Here is a 17,246-nt window from a genome sequence, read left to right on the forward strand (position 1 = left end):
AACCCTGAGCTTGTAGGGTCAAGGCACGTATAGGAGTTGATGATTCCTGCTCCTCCCTCCTTTCTCTCTCCTTCTCTCTCTCTCTCTAAAATGAATTTAAAAAATCTTGAATTCAAACCTAAAAATACCGAATTACTTAATCTCTAATATTTTCAAATATTTAGAAGTCTCTAGAGATTATTAAAAACTAATTTTAAACTACTGCTTCTAATAAATACAGTGCGATGATGGGTAATGCCAGAGGAAAAGATAAGTAATGAGTAAGAGAAGTGTCATAAGCCTAATTACGATAACTATTTCTATAATTTGGATTGGTCTTCTAGTGTCCTGTCATTCAAATTAGTGAGGTTTTACTACTTTAGCATGAAACTTAGTCCCCAGAAAATAGAAACTAAAAGAGAAAAAGAACAAAATGATGAATCTTTTAGTCAAAATGAAGTAAAACTCAAATACCTTAAGGCAAATATATAATTAAATATTTAGTTTGCATTTGATTAGGTTATAAATATAAGAATCCAAGAGAAACTCTTCGTTTTGTGTGAGAGTGTGTGTGTGTATGTGTGAGAGAGAGAGACAGAGAGAGAGACACACACACACACACACACACACACACAGAGGAAGGAAGAGAGATGAGAAGCATCAACTTGTAGTTGCAGCACTTTAGTTGCTCACTGACTGCTTCTCATCCGTGCCTTGACCAGGAGGCTCAAGCTGAGCCGGTGACCCCTTGCTCAAGACAGCGACCTCTGGGATCAAGGCAGGTACCGTGAGATCATGTTGATGATCCCATGCTCAAGCTGGATGGGCCCAGGACCTCAGAGGGTTTCAAACCTGAGATTTCAGTGTCCCAGGTCAAACGTTCTATCCACTGTGCAACCACCAGTCAGGTCAAAGAGAAACTCTTTAAAACCAAAGTTATACGCTTTATAAAGGATGATTTTAATTATCCGCTAAGTGTCGTTTTTATATTAGTAATTATATTACTTGAAAATTCATTTACTGTACAACCTTCAACAACACTGGATTATTTCTACAATGTTGCCCAAATGTTTCTGGTATTATGCACTGAGAAGATACCAAGGGCTGTACTTGACAGAGATTAGAATACGAGTTATCTCCTCAAAAGAAGGTTTTTAAGATAAAAAGGTCTATGCCGCCTGACCTGTGGTGGCGCAGTGGATAAAGCGTCGACCTGGAAACGCTGAGGTTGCCGGTTCAAAACCCTGGGTTTGCCTGGTCAAGGGACATATGGGAGTTGATGCTTCCTGCTCCTCCCTCCCCCCTTCTCTCTCTCTCTCTCTCTCTCTCTCTCTCTCTCTCCTCTCTAAAAATTAATGGAAAAAAAATGTCTATGCCTAGATAAAAGGAACAAACAATTGGTGGTAGGGACACAAAGAATAGAGAGAGGTTAGTCTTTTTAATAAATAAAGAGACAAAAGTGAGTTTTCTATTCTCATTAAAAAACCCTCAATACTTACACAAATATAGCAATTACTATGAGAGAAATGAAACTACATCTCTAAATACGCCTATTCTGGACATTTTGCATAAATGGAATCATGCAGTAAGTGGTCTTTTCTCTCTGGCTTCTTTCACTTAGCACATTCTTAAGGTTCAACAGTGTTCTAGGAAGTACCAGTAATTTATTCCTTTATGTGGCTGAATAAAATTCTAGTGTAGGGGTCCCCAAACTTTTTACACAGGGGGCCAGTTCACTGTCCCTCAGACCGTTGGAGGGCCGCCACATACAGTGCTCCTCTCACTGACCACCAATGAAAGAGGTGCCCCTTCTGGAAGTATGGGGGGAGGGGCGGATAAATGGCCTCAGGGGACCGCATGCAGCCCGTGGGATGTAGTTTGGGGATGCCTGTTCTAGTGGATGCATATACCATATCAGTTTATCCATGCATCAGGTTAATGAACATTTGGGATGTTTTTACTTTGGGACTATAGTGAATACTGTTATTAACATTCATGTACTGTAATTTTTTGTGTGAACAATGTTGTATGCCAATGTTGGATATACTATAGTCTTTAGGAGTAGTCACACATAAAATGTTATTAACAATTTTATTAATTGTCACTTGAATATTTACTATGTGCCAGACAATTTGCTAAAAATTTTTTCTTCTTTTTTTTGTTTTTCTTTCTGAAGCTGGAAATGGGGAGAGACAGACAGACTCCCGCATGCACCCGACCGTATCCACCCGGCACGCCCACCAGGGGCGACGCTCTGCCTCGACCAGAGCCACTCTAGCGCCTGGGGCAGAGGCCAAGGAGCCATCCCCAGCGCTCGGGCCATCTTTGCTCCAATGGAGCCTTGGCTGCGGAAGGGGAAGAGAGACAGAGAGGAAGGAGGGGGGGCGGGGGTGGAGAAGCAAATGGGCACTTCTCCTATGTGCCCTGGCCGGGAATCGAACCTGGGTCCCCCGCATGTCAGGCCGACGCTCTACCGCTGAGCCAACCAGCCAGGGCTTAAAAATTTTATAAACATTATTGCAATTTAATCCTCACAAGAGTTAGAAAGTCCATTTTATGATGAGTAATGAAAAAGGACTACTTTCCTCAAGGTTACACAGTTGGTAAGTAATAGGTTTAAGGCTAACTCAATCTGACATATATACACGTACTCAAGAATATGTACAGGCCCTGGCAGGTTGGCTCAGTGGTAGAGCGTCAGCCTGGCGTGCAGGAGTCCTGGGTTTGATTCCCTGCCAGGGCACACAGGAGAAGTGCCCATCTGCTTCTCCACCCCTACCCCTCTCCTTCTTCTCTGTCTCTCTCTTCCCCTCCTGCAGCCAAGGCTCCATTAGAGCAAAGTTGGTCCAGGCGCTGAGGATGGCTCTGTGGCCTCTGCCTCAGGCGCTAGAATGGCTCTGACTGCAGCAGAGTGACGCCCCAGATGGGCAGAGCGTCACCCCCAGGTGGGCATGCTGGGTGGATCCCAGTCGGGCACATGCGGGAGTCTGTCTGACTGCCTCCCCGTTTCCAACTTCAGAAAAATACACACAAAAAAAAAAGAAAAAAAAGAATATATACTAAGTGAGAACTTTAACCTGGATATCACAAATATTTTTTAAGTCTTTACAACAAAGGTATGTCAGTAAAGAAAGAAAGCAACCAAACCCCAATGTCAAGTAACAAAAGAATGATTAAGTAAATTATATATATAAACATGAAATGGTTTATATAATTAACATAATATCTAGAAATATTTAGTGGCATAGAAAAATGTTCACAATGCACAGTTAAGTGAATACGACATGACACTATATTTGTATAAAATAATATAAATGAATATGCAACTAAAAAAACTAGAAAGAAATATCCCAAATTATTTACAGAAGTAGTTATTTTGGGTGATGGAAATAAAATAGGTAATTTTTATTTCTTATAATCTTATACACTTTTCAAAATTTCTGCAAAATATGTAACATTCCAATAGAAAAACATACAATAGCCCTGGCCGGTTGGCTCAGTGGTAGAGCGTCAGCCTAGCGTGCGGAGGACCCGGGTTCGATTCCCGGCCAGGGCACACAGGAGAAGCGCCCATTTGCTTCTCCACCCCTCGCCGCGCTTTCCTCTCTGTCTCTCTCTTCCCCTCCCGCAGCCAAGGCTCCATTGGAGCAAAGATGGCCCGGGCGCTGGGGATGGCTCTGTGGCCTCTGCCTCAGGCGCTAGAGTGGCTCTGGTCGCAATATGGCGATGCCCAGGATGGGCAGAGCATCGCCCCCTGGTGGGCAGAGCATCGCCCCCTGGTGGGCGTGCCGGGTGGATCCCGGTCGGGTGCATGCTGGAGTCTGTCTGACTGTCTCTCCCCGTTTCCAGCTTCAGAAAAATGAAAAAAAAAAAGAAAAAGAAAAAAAAAGAAAAACATACAATATAAAATACTGAAATAATTTTAAGTAAACACTAAAGTTTTTATTTCCAGGAAAACCTGTCATTCACATTTGTGGAGAAAAATGAAAGATCAGGGCCTGGAATAAAAAAATGGCACCTTTAGTGCACAGGACCTGCAATGAATCTGCTCTTGAATATATGTCTTATTGTTCTATTCCTCTAGATAGTTCCTGTATTTCCTAGTTCTCAGAATCATTTCTGTAATTTCTGGAAGGAAAAATGCATAAAAGAGGATATATTCTAAATGTGCCTTATTAGCTAAAAACAAAATTAAGAAATCACCAAGACATGTTAATCAATTTTAAAGTTTCTCTTATGGATACTTAAGCAATTAACATATGCACTACCCATGGAGAGGTGCTCACAATGCAGATATAAATGTGTGCCAGCCCTGGCCGGATTGCTCAGTTGGTTAGACAACCATCCAGAAGTACAGAGGTTGCCTGTTCAATCCCCAGTCAGGGCACATACAGGAACAGATTGATATTCCTGTCTCTCTCTCTTCCTCTCTCACTAAAAATAAATGAATGGGTTCCAACACTCAGGCAGCCTCAGAGATGCTGCCACATATTCCTCACAGTATCTAATTGTATTTTGGACTATTATCTAAGTTTATTACTAATCCTGTGTTCTTTTTTTTTTTTTTTTTTTTTTGCTTTTGCTTTTCTTTTTAATTTTAAATTGAATGTACTGAAGCGACATTGGTTAATAAAATAAGTTTTAGCTTTTTTAAGGAACATTAAAAGCATTGGGTCTTATGTTTCTGTCCACCGCATTTCCTTTTTTCATTCTACATCTCACATGTAATTCATTTTATTTATTTCTCCAAAACAAGTATTTGAGGTAGGAAAACAGGACTGCCCAGCTCATGGCAGCCCCGACAATGATCCTCAAAGGCTGATCTTGGCCTCCAGCCCTGGCTGAGGAGAAACCCCTGCAGCCCAAATGGAAGAGAGGCCCTACTAATCCTGTGTTCTTTAAGTAATTGCAATCTTAGTGTTTTGGCCAATACATATTTTCCTGACCATGTTAAATTAAAAGATAAGTTTAACTATATTATTCTAAAGTACAAGGGTGAAGGCAGGGCCCAATGTGTTCTGGCAACATTCCATCGGCACCACTGGCCTACAACAGTAGAAGTCTTTTTTCTTGTTTTTATTCAGTGCAAGGAAGGGAGGCAGAGACAGACTCCCACATGCAACCTGACTGGGATACACCTGGCAAGCTCACTAGGAAGCCATGCTCTGCCCATTTGGGGTGCTGCTCCATTGCTCAGCAACCAAGCTCTTCTGAGTGACAGAGGCAGAGGCCATGGAGCTATCCTTAGTGCCTTGGGCCAAATTGCTTCCATCAAGCCATGGCTGCGGGAGGGGTAGAGATAGAGAACTGAGAGGGGGGGGGAGGAGAAGCAGAAGCAGACGGGCACTTCTCCTGTGTGCCCTGACAGGGAATCAAACCTGGGACATCCACACACTTGGTCGACACTCTACCACTGAGCCAACCGGCCAGGGCCTGAATCTTAATTTACCTTGGGTGCCATTAAAATTAATCTCTTTTTCTTCACTTCAGTCAATTTTAGTCAAGTTCCTAGGTTATCCCTTATTAACTGGATTTTCATCCTCCTCCAGTAGCATAAAACTACTAATCTAAATGCCATTTCCCACTTCTCCCAAACTCACTGTAACAACTGTAAAACTTACAGGTCAATTATCAACAAAATTCTCCATATCCCCAAATTCTTCCTTAAAAGTTCTAGATTTTGTTGCTCTAATAGTTCATGAACAAACATGGTTGTCCCTCAACATGCTGTTATTTCTCCCATGCTTAATAGACTCTTGTTGCAATATTCATACTTGACTAAGTAGACTTCAATATAAGTCAAGATGAAGACTTAAAGAGGGGCCAGAGATTAAAAAAATCCCTTTATTACTAGAGATAAAGAAGGAACATTTTATAATGATAAAAGGGTCAAGTCGTCAGGAGACATTAAGTCTAAATCTATATACACCTCATATCAGAGTTTTAAAATACATAAAGCATAAATGGATAACTGAAAAAATAAACTAATTCACAATTACAGTTGGAGATTTCTACAGTCTTCTCTCAATTTTCTAATAAAATAAGTGGATAGAAATCAGCAAAAATACAGAAAACTTGAGCCTTACCAGGCGGTGGCACAGTGGATAGAGCGTTAGACTGGGATGTGGAGGACCCAGGTTCGAAATGCCAGGTCACCGGCTTGAGCACCGGGTCACTGGCTTGAGCATGAGATCATAGATGTGACCTCATGGTCGCTAGCTTGAGGCCAAAAGTCACTGGCTTGAGCAAAGGGTTACTCGCTCTGCTGTCACTCCCCCCCCCCATCAAGGCACATATGAGAAAGCAATCAGTAAACAACTAAGGTGCCACAATGAAGAATTGATGCTTCTCATATCTCTCCCTTCCTGTCTGTCCTTCTCTCTCTGTCAAAAAATTAAAAAACAGCGTCGGCCTAGCGTGCGGAGGACCCGGGTTCGATTCCCGGCCAGGGCACACAGGAGAAGCGCCCATTTGCTTCTCCACCCCTCCGCCGCGCTTTCCTCTCTGTCTCTCTCTTCCCCTCCCGCAGCCAAGGCTCCATTGGAGCAAAGATGGCCCGGGCGCTGGGGATGGCTCTGTGGCCTCTGCCTCAGGCGCTAGAGTGGCTCTGGTCACCAACATGGCGACGCCCCGGAGGGGCAGAGCATCGCCCCCTGGTGGGCAGAGCGTCGCCCCATGGTGGGCGTGCCGGGTGGATCCCAGTCGGGCGCATGCGGGAGTCTGTCTGACTGTCTCTCCCTGTTTCCAGCTTCAGAAAAATGAAAAAAAAAAAACCAAAAAAAAAAAAACTGAAATAATCTGATCTCTATGGAATTAAATCAGAAATCAGTAACAATATGAGGGCAAAGAGAAAGATGGAGGGAGGAGGGAAGGTTGGTTTGATGTAAGTTATTGCTAATAACTATAAAGAATTAGAATGACCAAATAACCTAATCGATTTTAGCTGTTATATATGTGTAGAATTTGAGTTGTGGGTCTTGATGAAAGGGAGTAAAATCTGTAAAAAAAATTATTTTTTAAAAAAAAATTATTTTTGGCCTTGGCTGGTGGTTCAGTGGATAGAGTGTCAGCCTGGTGTATAGACATCCTGGGTCCAATTCCCGGTCGAGGCACACAGAAGAAGCAACCATCTGCTTCCACCCCTAACATCTCCCCTTCTCTCCCTCTTCCCTTCCTGCAGCCAGTGGCTCAATTAGTTCGAAGTGCCCCCCTCCATTGAGGATAGCTCTGTTGGAGCGTGTCAGCCTCAGGCACTGAAAATAGCTCAGTACTCAAGCACCAGCCCTAGATGGAGTTGCCAGGTGGATCCCAGTCGGATCACATGCAAGAGTCTGCTTCACTATCTCCCCTCCTCTTAGCTAAAAATAATAATAAAAATATTTTTTTTTCTATACTTCCCCCACACACTATTAAAAAGATAGTAAATAGCCTGACCAGGCAGTGGCACAGTGGATAGAGCATGAGACTGGAATGCAGAGGACTCAGGTTCGAGACCCCAAGGTCGCCAGCTTAAGCACGGGCTCATCTGGTTTGAGCAAAAGCTCACCACTCGGACCCAAGGTCGCTGGCTTGAGCAAGGGGTTACTCAGTCTGCTGAAGGCACACAGTCAAGGTACATATGAGAAAGCAATCAATGAACAATTAAGGTGTCACAATGAAAAACTGATAACTGATGCTTCTCATCTCTCTCCATTCCTGTCTGTCTGTCCCTATCTATCCCTCTCTGACTCTCTCTGTAAAAAAAAAAGAGATAGTGAATATAATGGAAAAGATGACATTTATAATAGCAATAAAATAGATGAAATACCTACAAATAAAATTTTAAAAGGCTGATTATCTATAAAGTTTAAAACTCTACAGATAAACATAAAAGGCCCAAAGAGAAAAATAGTCTTCCTATTAGAAAGACCCAGCAATGAAATTTAATAAATAAATTAAAAAAAAAAAGAAGAAAAGACCCAACAATGTAAGAATGTTGGTTGATTCTTCCTAAACTTACTTTTAAACTTAAGAATAAGAACTCCATTTTTTTAAAGATTTTATTTATTGATGAGATAAAGAGAGAGACAGAGAGAGAGAGAGAGAGAGAGAGAGAGAAAGGGGCAGTGAGAGAGGAGCAAAAAGTATCAACTCAGAATAGTTGCTTCCTGTATGTGCCTTGACCAGGCAAGCCCAGGGTTTCAAACCAGTGACCTCAGCATTCCAGGACGCCACTTTATCCATTGCGCTACCACAGGTCAGGCAAGAATTCAATTTTTAAAAAATCAAGAAAAACTTTTTGAAACTTGATAAAATGTTCTCGTAGAAGAAACATTAGACTTAAGAGAACTCTTGAAAAGTCATGAATAGGGCCTAATCACATTATGTATTAGTTATAGCATTTATTATAATATAATAGTACACTAATGTCTCATGGACAAATATCCAAGAACATATGATACGTTAGTATGATAAAAGAGAAATTTTAAATCATTAATAAAAAGACAACAAATTAGCAGATAGATAATTTGCTAACTTATCTCAAAAAGCACAAAGCTGGATCCCCACCTCATATCTGTATCAAGATAGATTCAAAAGTTTTTATTTTAAGAAGAAAATATCCAAAACATTCTTAAAAGAAATTTCTTTATAATCTTAGCCTTTTTTTATAAGACATGAAAAAAGCTCATAAAACAAAAAGATATTTCCCTTGATAAAGTTTAACTTCTATATAACAAACTCACAAAAGTCTATGAAAATACTAAATATGGGACAGCAAATAATTCAACCATATTGTATTTTGGAGATTTCTTATTTTGGATAAACAATTTAAGGACATTGGATATACGTGCTTCTAGAAACAACACCATAAAGAGAAGACATACTTTTTATAGACACAGTTACCAAAAACAACCAATTCTAAGTGGTTGACAGATTTTTCACTCAGAAGTACAAAGCTTTAAGTATGTGAATAAATTGAATCATTGAAAAATCTAAAAAAAAAAGTCAAAACTTAGAATATTTGCAATATGATAAAAAAGGGGAGAGTCTCTTAGACTATAAAGGATATACATACTCCTTTTAGAATTAAAAATCAATTTTAATTATCAAATTTTAAAGAGTCATAAACATAACCAAAAAAAAAGTCCAGAAAATAACAATGTTCACAAGGATATGGAGAAACTGCACTGTTGGTGGAAATGTAAAATGAAGCAGCCACTATGGAAAACTGTATGGAGATTCCTCAAAAAACTAAAATTAGAATTACCATAAAATCAAGTAATCTCGCTTCTGGGTATATATCAGAATTCCAAGCAACATCCCCAAGAGATACCTTCACACCTATATTCATAGCAGCCTTATCCACAATAGTCAAGATGTTGAAGAACCCCAAATATCTATCAACACAGGAATGGATAACAAAATGTATTATGTACATACAATGGACTATTATTCAGCCTTAAACAGGAAGGAAATCCTGTTACCTGCTACAACATGGATGAACCTTGGGGAAATTATGCTAAGTGAAATAAGCCACAAATAAATCATAAAAAGACAAATACTGTATGATTCCACTCATATGAGCTATCTGCAATATTTAAATTCTAGAAACAGAAAGTAAAATGGTGGTTGCCAGGAGTTGGAAGGAAGGGAAATAGTAAATTTTTTAGTGAGTATACAGTTTCAGCTTTGCACAATGAAAAAGTTCTGGAGGTCTGTAGAACAATGTGAATATAATCAACGCTACTGATTTACGCACTTTAAAATGGTAAAGATGGGCCTGACCTGTGGTGGTGCAGTGGATAAAGCGTCGACCTGGAAATGTTGAGGTCGCCGGTTCGAAACCCTGGGCTTGCCTGGTCAAGGCACGTATGGGAGTTGATGCTTCCAGCTCCTCCCCCCTTCCCTCTCTCTGTCTCTCTCTCCCTCTCTGTCTCTCTCTCTCCTTCTCTCTCTCCTCTCTAAAAATGAATAAAAAAAAATCACTCTAAACTTTAAAAGATGGTAAATTTTATGTTATATGTTCTTACAACAACTTAAAAAATAGTCTTGTGGGGAGAACACAGTCAAAAGACATAAAAATGATCAAAAGAAAAGCTGCTGCTTCTCACTAATAAAATGCTAATTGAAACAAGAAACCATCTTTCACCTATCAGAAGGGCAAGGTGTTATTTTTTTTTAATGTTAATATGCAACACTGACCTTAGTACAGGTAAAAAAGCAGTCTCAAAAACTTTTGGTGTAAGTATCGGTACTTTTTTGGAAGGCAATTTGGCAATGGCTACTAACATTATAATATGCTCATATCCCTTTGATCTGGCATATTGGTTCTCAAACAGGAGCAACTTTGCCCATCACCCTCAGGGGATACTTGTCACTGTCAGAAGATAGTGCTGGTTGTTGTAACCGTAGAATAATGTTACTGTCATATAGTAAGACCAGGGATGCTGCTAAACATCCTGCAGTGAACAGAATAACAAAGAACTATCTGACTCAAAACATCAATAATACTGAAGTTGAGAAACTCTGATGTAGCTTTTCAATTTCTAGGCACACATTCCATTGAACACTCACACAAGTGAGTAAAGATAAAACAAGGATAAGTATTAGAGAATTATTTTTAAAAGCAAGAGCAGAAGCAATCCTCCAATAGGGAATACTTAAAAAAGTTATAATATAGTCACAGCATACTACATAATTTATTGTAAAAGAATCAGGTACATCTATATGTAGTTACAGAGAGTGCTACTGAAGTTAAATAATAAAACAGCCTTACCACAGGATCGGGTTTTAGAAAAATAATGTCTGTACAATGAAAAAGTCTAAGTCAGTATTATCTTTGTAGTGGAGTCAGTGTATCATTACCTTTTTTGTCATTTTCTTTGTACTTGTTATGCTTGTATTGCTTAAATAACTGCAGCTAACATTTATTGAGAATTTCTAAAAGTGAAGTTATTCAAGCACTTTGTGTTTCACCTTTCATTTAATTTATACAAAGACTATAAAGAACTATTAACTCCATTTTAAAGATGAGAAAACTGAGACATAAAAAGTGATGGAACCAGGATTCACAAGCATATAATTAAATAGCTTTACTGAAGTATAATTTATATATCATAAAACTCACTTATTTTACGTGTATAATTCAATGACTTCTAATGATTTTAAAATTGTGTAACCATTGTATAATCTAATCTTAAAATATTGCCATGACTCCCCTCCAAAATCTCGTGCTCATTTTCCATCATTTGTTCCCACCCTAAGCCCCAGGCAAATACTAATCTACTGTCTGTCTATGGATCTGCTTGTCCAAACATTTTGTACAAATGGAATCATATAGCATAGGAGTTGTGTTTTTTTTTTTTAGGGGGGGGGAGCTAGTTTCTTTCACTTAGAAGGTTTCTGAGGTTTACCCATGTTACAGCATTGCCAGACCTTCATTTCTTTTATTGTCAAATAATATTCCGTCACATAGACATACGTACCACATTTTGTTTATCTGTTTACCAGATGACAGCTGGATTGGTTCCATTGTTTGGCTATAGTGAATAATGCTGCTAATGAACATCCACTTACAAGTTTTTATGTGGACATACGTTTTCACTTCTCTTGAGTAGATACCTAGTAGAATTTCTGGGTCATATAATAAATTCATGTTTGTAACTTTTTAAAAATCTGCCAGTTTTCCAAAGTAGCTGTATAACTTTACATTCCCATCAGCATTATGAGTGTTTTTCCAAATCCTACCAACAGTTATTGTCTATTATTTTTATTAAAAAAAAAAAAAGCAACGGTAAATATTTTTAAGAGGTTGAGACCACACTTATCCTGTCACTTTTTGCCACACTGTACTTCCTACATAAACTCTGCCACCTCTCTATTCATTTTAGAGAGAGGGAAAGAGATGGAGAAAGGGGGTGGGGGGGAGAATCGGAAAGCATCAACTCAGTTATTTCCCACATGTGCCTTGACCAGGCAAGCCCAGGATTTCAAACCAGCAGCCTCAGCATTCCAGGTCAATGCTTTATCCACTGTTCCACCACAGGTCCACTCTGCCACCTCTCAAATGACATAAATCAATACTGAATAAGATGTGACTATGTTCAATAAATACAGAAAACTATATTTACATAAACAACGGCTCTTACATGAAATTCTATTTCAAATTTTAAATTTATATATATGTACAGTACATCCAAAATACCACTTAGAAATGATATACATACCTAATTTTAGTTCAATTGCTGTGTTGGTGTTACATTTGTACTCTGCCAGTTTCTTCTCCACTGCACTTTTGTACTCAACCAGAAATTTCTCCATAGCACCAAATCCTAAGAGAAAAGATTTTTAAAAGGTTTGATTGCAAGTGGTTTAAATAGTCAAACCTAAAAAAAAGGGTTGCTATTAGGAGTAGACTAAAAGTAAGATTTAAAGCTTTTATGATTCTATAAATCATAAAAATACAGGTCATTCTCCATATACTCTAAATAAATGTACGGCGTATGTCTGCCTCATTATAAAGCAGACAAAACATCATTTCTGAGATAAAGGCTTATGAAATAGACCTGCTTTACATAAGAGTAAACCTGAAAATTAACATGACAGATCGCTGACATTTCTGAATATTTGATACCAATATATAAATTACCTGCTAGGATACCTATGTAGCACTTTTAAAAGAAATATTAAAAGGATGCTACTGTTCTACTAAGAAAGTGAGATTGTCCTTTGGTAACTACAATAGGATTTCATTTCTTAATGAAAAAATTCTACCCAGAGTATTTCCAGACTATTAAAATACCATCAACTGATAATGCATAGATTATCTCAGGAAAGATACACAAGAAACTGGTAACCATGGTTATCTCTAGGTTAAGAGAAGGATAGTGATAGGGTTAGAAAATAAAATTTTCACTGTATTAAAAGCACTTTTTGCCCTGGCCGGTTGGCTCAGCGGTAGAGCGTCGGCCTAGCGTGCGGAGGACCCGGGTTCGATTCCCGGCCAGGGCACACAGGAGAAGCGCCATTTGCTTCTCCACCCCTCCGCCGCGCTTTCCTCTCTGTCTCTCTCTTCCCCTCCCGCAGCCGAGGCTCCATTGGAGCAAAGATGGCCCGGGCGCTGGGGATGGCTCTGTGGCCTCTGCCTCAGGCGCTAGAGTGGCTCTGGTCGCAACATGGCGACGCCCAGGATGGGCAGAGCATCGCCCCCTGGTGGGCAGAGCGTCGCCCCTGGTGGGCGTGCCGGGTGGATCCCGGTCGGGCGCATGCGGGAGTCTGTCTGACTGTCTCTCCCTGTTTCCAGCTTCAGAAAAATGGAAAAAAAAAAAAAAAAAGCACTTTTTTTTTTAACCATCTTGTACAGTCAAATATTCCAGCCTACTGGAATAACCAAATGGTTTTACAACGTGGCTAGCCATTAATATATATAACAAACAATTAACAATGGAAGAAATCATTATCAAGAGGAACTTTCAAGCAAAGATGACAATTTCCTGACAAAATAAACATAAAAATTCAGGAAGAAAATCATGAGCAGAAACAAAAGGGATACAATGATATGTCATAAACTTCAATAAGTGATTAAAACACATACACAGAAAATGGGGAACACTTGAGGCAATACAGATTAATGATTTGGAGTCAGAATTCCTACATTCAAATCCAGTCTCCACCATTTATTTACATCTGTAACCTAGAGCACATTACTTGACTTCTGTGACCCTAACCTGTAAAACTGAGATAACAGAACCCACTTCAAGGTATTTATGCATAATCTAAGCAACAAAATTTAACTTGTGAAATCATACATTAGTTTTGACCTACAATTCTATATAACACATTGTAAGATACCATATCAGCCCCTTTCATATTCGAACATTCAGGCTCAGAAAGAGGTTTCTTTGCTTAGGGCATCCAACTAGAGTGATGGAGCCGAGATTCGAACTTCCGTGTAATTCTTATAACATATACACTCCATGCAGTATATATGTCTCCCTCTTTTACAGTACCATTGTACTCCCAAGATCCTGCAGATCTTCCTTAAACAATTGTAGAGGTCAAGCTATATAACCTGTCTATCCAGCACATCCATAAAGTGAGACTACTATGAAGGCCCTGGGAAAGACACAATAAATAGAAACCGTTCGTCACGTCAGAAAATGTAACTGGGGGAAAAAAGTATATAGTCACATCAAAACAGCCTTAATGCACATACAAAATAATAGCAATGAGTAGTTATTAAGTGTTGTAAAAGAGACTCAATAGAGGGCAGAAGAGAACGGACACAGAGAATTACATGTAGTACACACACTCTCAAGAGTTTAGATGAAGGAATAATATGAGAACCTCTTTCTCAAAGGAAATCTAAACAGATCCTAAAAATACTAAAGTGTGAGAAATTAAGGAGACAGCGAAGTCAGACAAGATCCAAGTGGGCGCCCAAGCGCAGGGCAAGGCAGCAATGGGCTCTCAAGCGGACGGTAGTGGAAGGCGGAGGGAGACCTGGGAGAGGGGGCTGAGCATTGAAATCAGCTGGCGGGAACAGATCCAGGCTAGTGCAGCGGAAGCAGCCGTGGGCAAAAGGAATGAGAAGAGAAACAGGCCTCACAACAGCTGGCACCTTAAAAGCCCAAATCGCGACGCTCTTCCCCGGCCTCTTCGTCCCTCCACGGAGGCCAAGTTCTTCGCAGAGGTGCAGAAACCCGGGCAGCTGGGGGCGGGGGCACGAACCTCTGCCGACTGGAAGCTGCGCTGGGAGTTCCGCGCGTTCAGGCTGAAGCAGGCCTTCTGGAACCCCGGCTGGAGCCCAAAAGTTCCAAGCGGGCACTGTCACCACGGTCTCGGCGTTCTTTCCCGAACCTGCCCGCCCCCTCCCCTTGGTAAACTTTTCCCGGGAACTTACCCGCCATTTCCGAGCTGCGTGCACCCGCGGCCGAGGAAGGACGAATCAACCCGCGCGCTCCCCGGCCGGAAATGAGCGCACTGTGTGACGGATTCCCCCGCCCACCAATGAGGAGGGAGTTCGAGGCGCCGGATGGCGGAAGCAGCTCAAGAGGCGGGGCCAACACTGCCGGGAATGCTTTGACCGTTGCCTAGCCACGGGGAGTGCTGCTTGTCGTTTTGTAGGCCTGACCTAGACAAGGAAGCCACAAAAGAGACCTTCTATGTTAGCCCTGGGAGAATTTCTCTAGGTTAATTTGAATGATATAGACACTTTATGGCTGTTTTTGTCGTGTCGTCCAGTCCCGTCCCGTCCTCCCCCTCCCCCCCCCTCGCCGCCGGCAGTGGAGACTGATAGAAAAACTTTCCCTTTGGCCTGGATCATAGCTACAAACACCTGAATCCTAGTTTAAAATGCAGGAATTGAATTGCAGTTGCGAGAGAAATTTTTCACTTTTGTTTCTATTTTTGCTGTCAATACTTGCCTAACATCTTTTGTCTCATGCTTTCTAACAGTATACAGTTTTATATCAATTTAGGTATTACTCTGCTTTCACTCTTAAGGATACTAGGCAACTGTTTAGCACTCTGAAACTGTTAATACCTCAAGAGGCCTCATCTTCGTCCTACGTTTCAAGTCCTAGTAGCCTGAACCACATCACATCACAGCATGCTACCTGTTTTGCACTAGTGGGCTTGTTAGTATTTAGTAACTGTTGAAACTGTCCCAGAGGATAAGACACTTTTAGTATCCACAAATATTCCCACAGTGTTCAGTGGTTGGCAAACCACGGCTCGCAAGCCACAGGCGACTCTTTGGCCCCTTGAGTGTGGCTCTTCCACAAAATACCAGTGTGGACGCTACCTTGATAAGGAATGTACCTATCTATATAGTTTAAGTTTAAAAAATTTGGCTCTCGAAATTTCAATTGTTGTACTGTTGATATTTGGCTCTGTTCACTAATGAGTTTGCTGACCACTGCAAGAATGCCTGTGTCAACAAATGTTGGTTATTAGGTTTTATAATGATGGTAGAGCTAAAATAGCCCCTTGGGAATGATAGTCTAGAACTAATGCAGCCCTTCATTTTAGAGAGAAGGAAAAACTAAAGCCCTCCAAAAAATTGCCCAAGTCTACTCAGCAGACAACCTATGCAAAAGTCCAGTTTTTAAGATACCTCGTTTTTTTGTTTGACTACACGGAGATGGGCTTCCTGAAGATAAAGATGAAAAAAATGTATCAAGAGCCTGGCGGGTGGTGGCACAGTGGATAGATCAATGACCTGGAATGCTGAGGTCACTGGTTCCAAACACTGGGCTTGCCTGGTCAAGGAACATATGATAAGCAATCAATGAACAACTAAAGTGAAGCAACTATTAGTTGATATTTCTTGTTTTCCCTACCCCCACCCCGTAAAATCAATAAATATTTTTTAAAATGTACTGAGAATGCACAGATCCATTTCCTTTAAGCCTTAATTAAAACACTAGAAGTTATGATCATAATGTGTTAAGAAGAAAACAGAAATCAATACTATAATCAAAGACATTATGGATCAAAGAAAGGAAAGCAATTTTTTATAATCTCTTTAAAATGTCAAGACTCATTTCTTTCCAAAACCACCTTATCTGTAGATCAATTGCTGACCAGCAATTATGATCTTTATAATAAATCAAGAGAATTTTTCTTAACGCAGCAAATCAAAAACATATTAATCCTGTGACTTTATGGTTAGTTGTAGTAAAGAAATATGATAAAACCTATACAGGATAAATATGAATAAGGAATAAGATGGGCCCTGGCTGGTTGGCTCAGCCGTAGAGTGTTGGCCTGGCATATGGAACTCCCGGGTTTAATTCCCAGTCTAAGGACACAGGAGAAGCAACCATCTGCTTCTCCCCCCTTCCCCCTTCCCCCTTCTCCCCTCCTCCTGCAGCCATGGCTCAATTAGCTTGAAGGAGTTAGCTCCAGGAGTTAGCTAACAATGCCTCCCTGGCCTCCTCTGCCCCAGGCACTAAAAATAGCTTGGTTGCTGAGCAACAGAGCACTGCCCCAGATAGGAAGAGCATGCCCCATAGGGGGCTTGCCCAGTGGATACCAGTTGGGGAGCATGCGGGCATCTGTCTCTCTGCCTCTCTGCTCTCAATCAAAAAAATAATAAGATGACTATGAGTAAGAAATATGATGAAACATATATATCATGTAACTAGCATTTAGTATGATCATCTTGAAAAATTAAGATTACAGTTTTAAATTGCCCTTGTGTTAGAGCTATTCATAAATATTAAAATGTCACGGAAAACATGTTTAGACATAGTTTGCATAAAAGATAAAAGAATAACTTCTTT

The 17,246-nt window shown here is 40.4% G+C and overlaps 2 protein-coding genes and 1 non-coding gene across 5 annotated transcripts in view; 1 reads left to right on the forward strand and 2 right to left on the reverse strand.

Annotated features, from left to right (window-relative positions):
* Window positions 1–14,943, reverse strand: part of HAT1 (histone acetyltransferase 1) — a 70,049-nt gene extending 55,106 nt beyond the window's left edge. The window contains exons 1-2 of one of the 3 annotated variants that reach the window (XM_066232734.1): window positions 14,861–14,943; window positions 12,186–12,290 (exon numbers count right to left, since the gene is read on the reverse strand). In XM_066232734.1, coding sequence (XP_066088831.1) covers window positions 12,186–12,290; window positions 14,861–14,867 — 112 coding nt within the window. In that variant the 5' untranslated portion in view covers window positions 14,868–14,943. Of the gene's footprint in view, window positions 1–12,185; window positions 12,291–14,578; window positions 14,822–14,860 lie in introns of those variants that run through there. The other 2 variants (XM_066232735.1, XM_066232736.1) reach the window with 2 other exon arrangements.
* SLC25A12 (solute carrier family 25 member 12) overlaps window positions 1–17,246 on the forward strand; it is a 206,523-nt gene that overhangs the window by 77,649 nt on the left and 111,628 nt on the right. The gene's annotated exons all lie outside the window — the stretch shown is intronic.
* Window positions 4,733–4,859, reverse strand: LOC136307295 (small Cajal body-specific RNA 20). The gene has a single exon (XR_010725950.1). It is a non-coding gene; the product is annotated as a small Cajal body-specific RNA 20 (non-coding RNA).

The sequence above is a fragment of the Saccopteryx bilineata genome, chromosome 5 (assembly GCF_036850765.1).
Source record: "Saccopteryx bilineata isolate mSacBil1 chromosome 5, mSacBil1_pri_phased_curated, whole genome shotgun sequence".
In the NCBI taxonomy this organism is placed as follows: Eukaryota; Metazoa; Chordata; class Mammalia; order Chiroptera; family Emballonuridae; genus Saccopteryx; species Saccopteryx bilineata.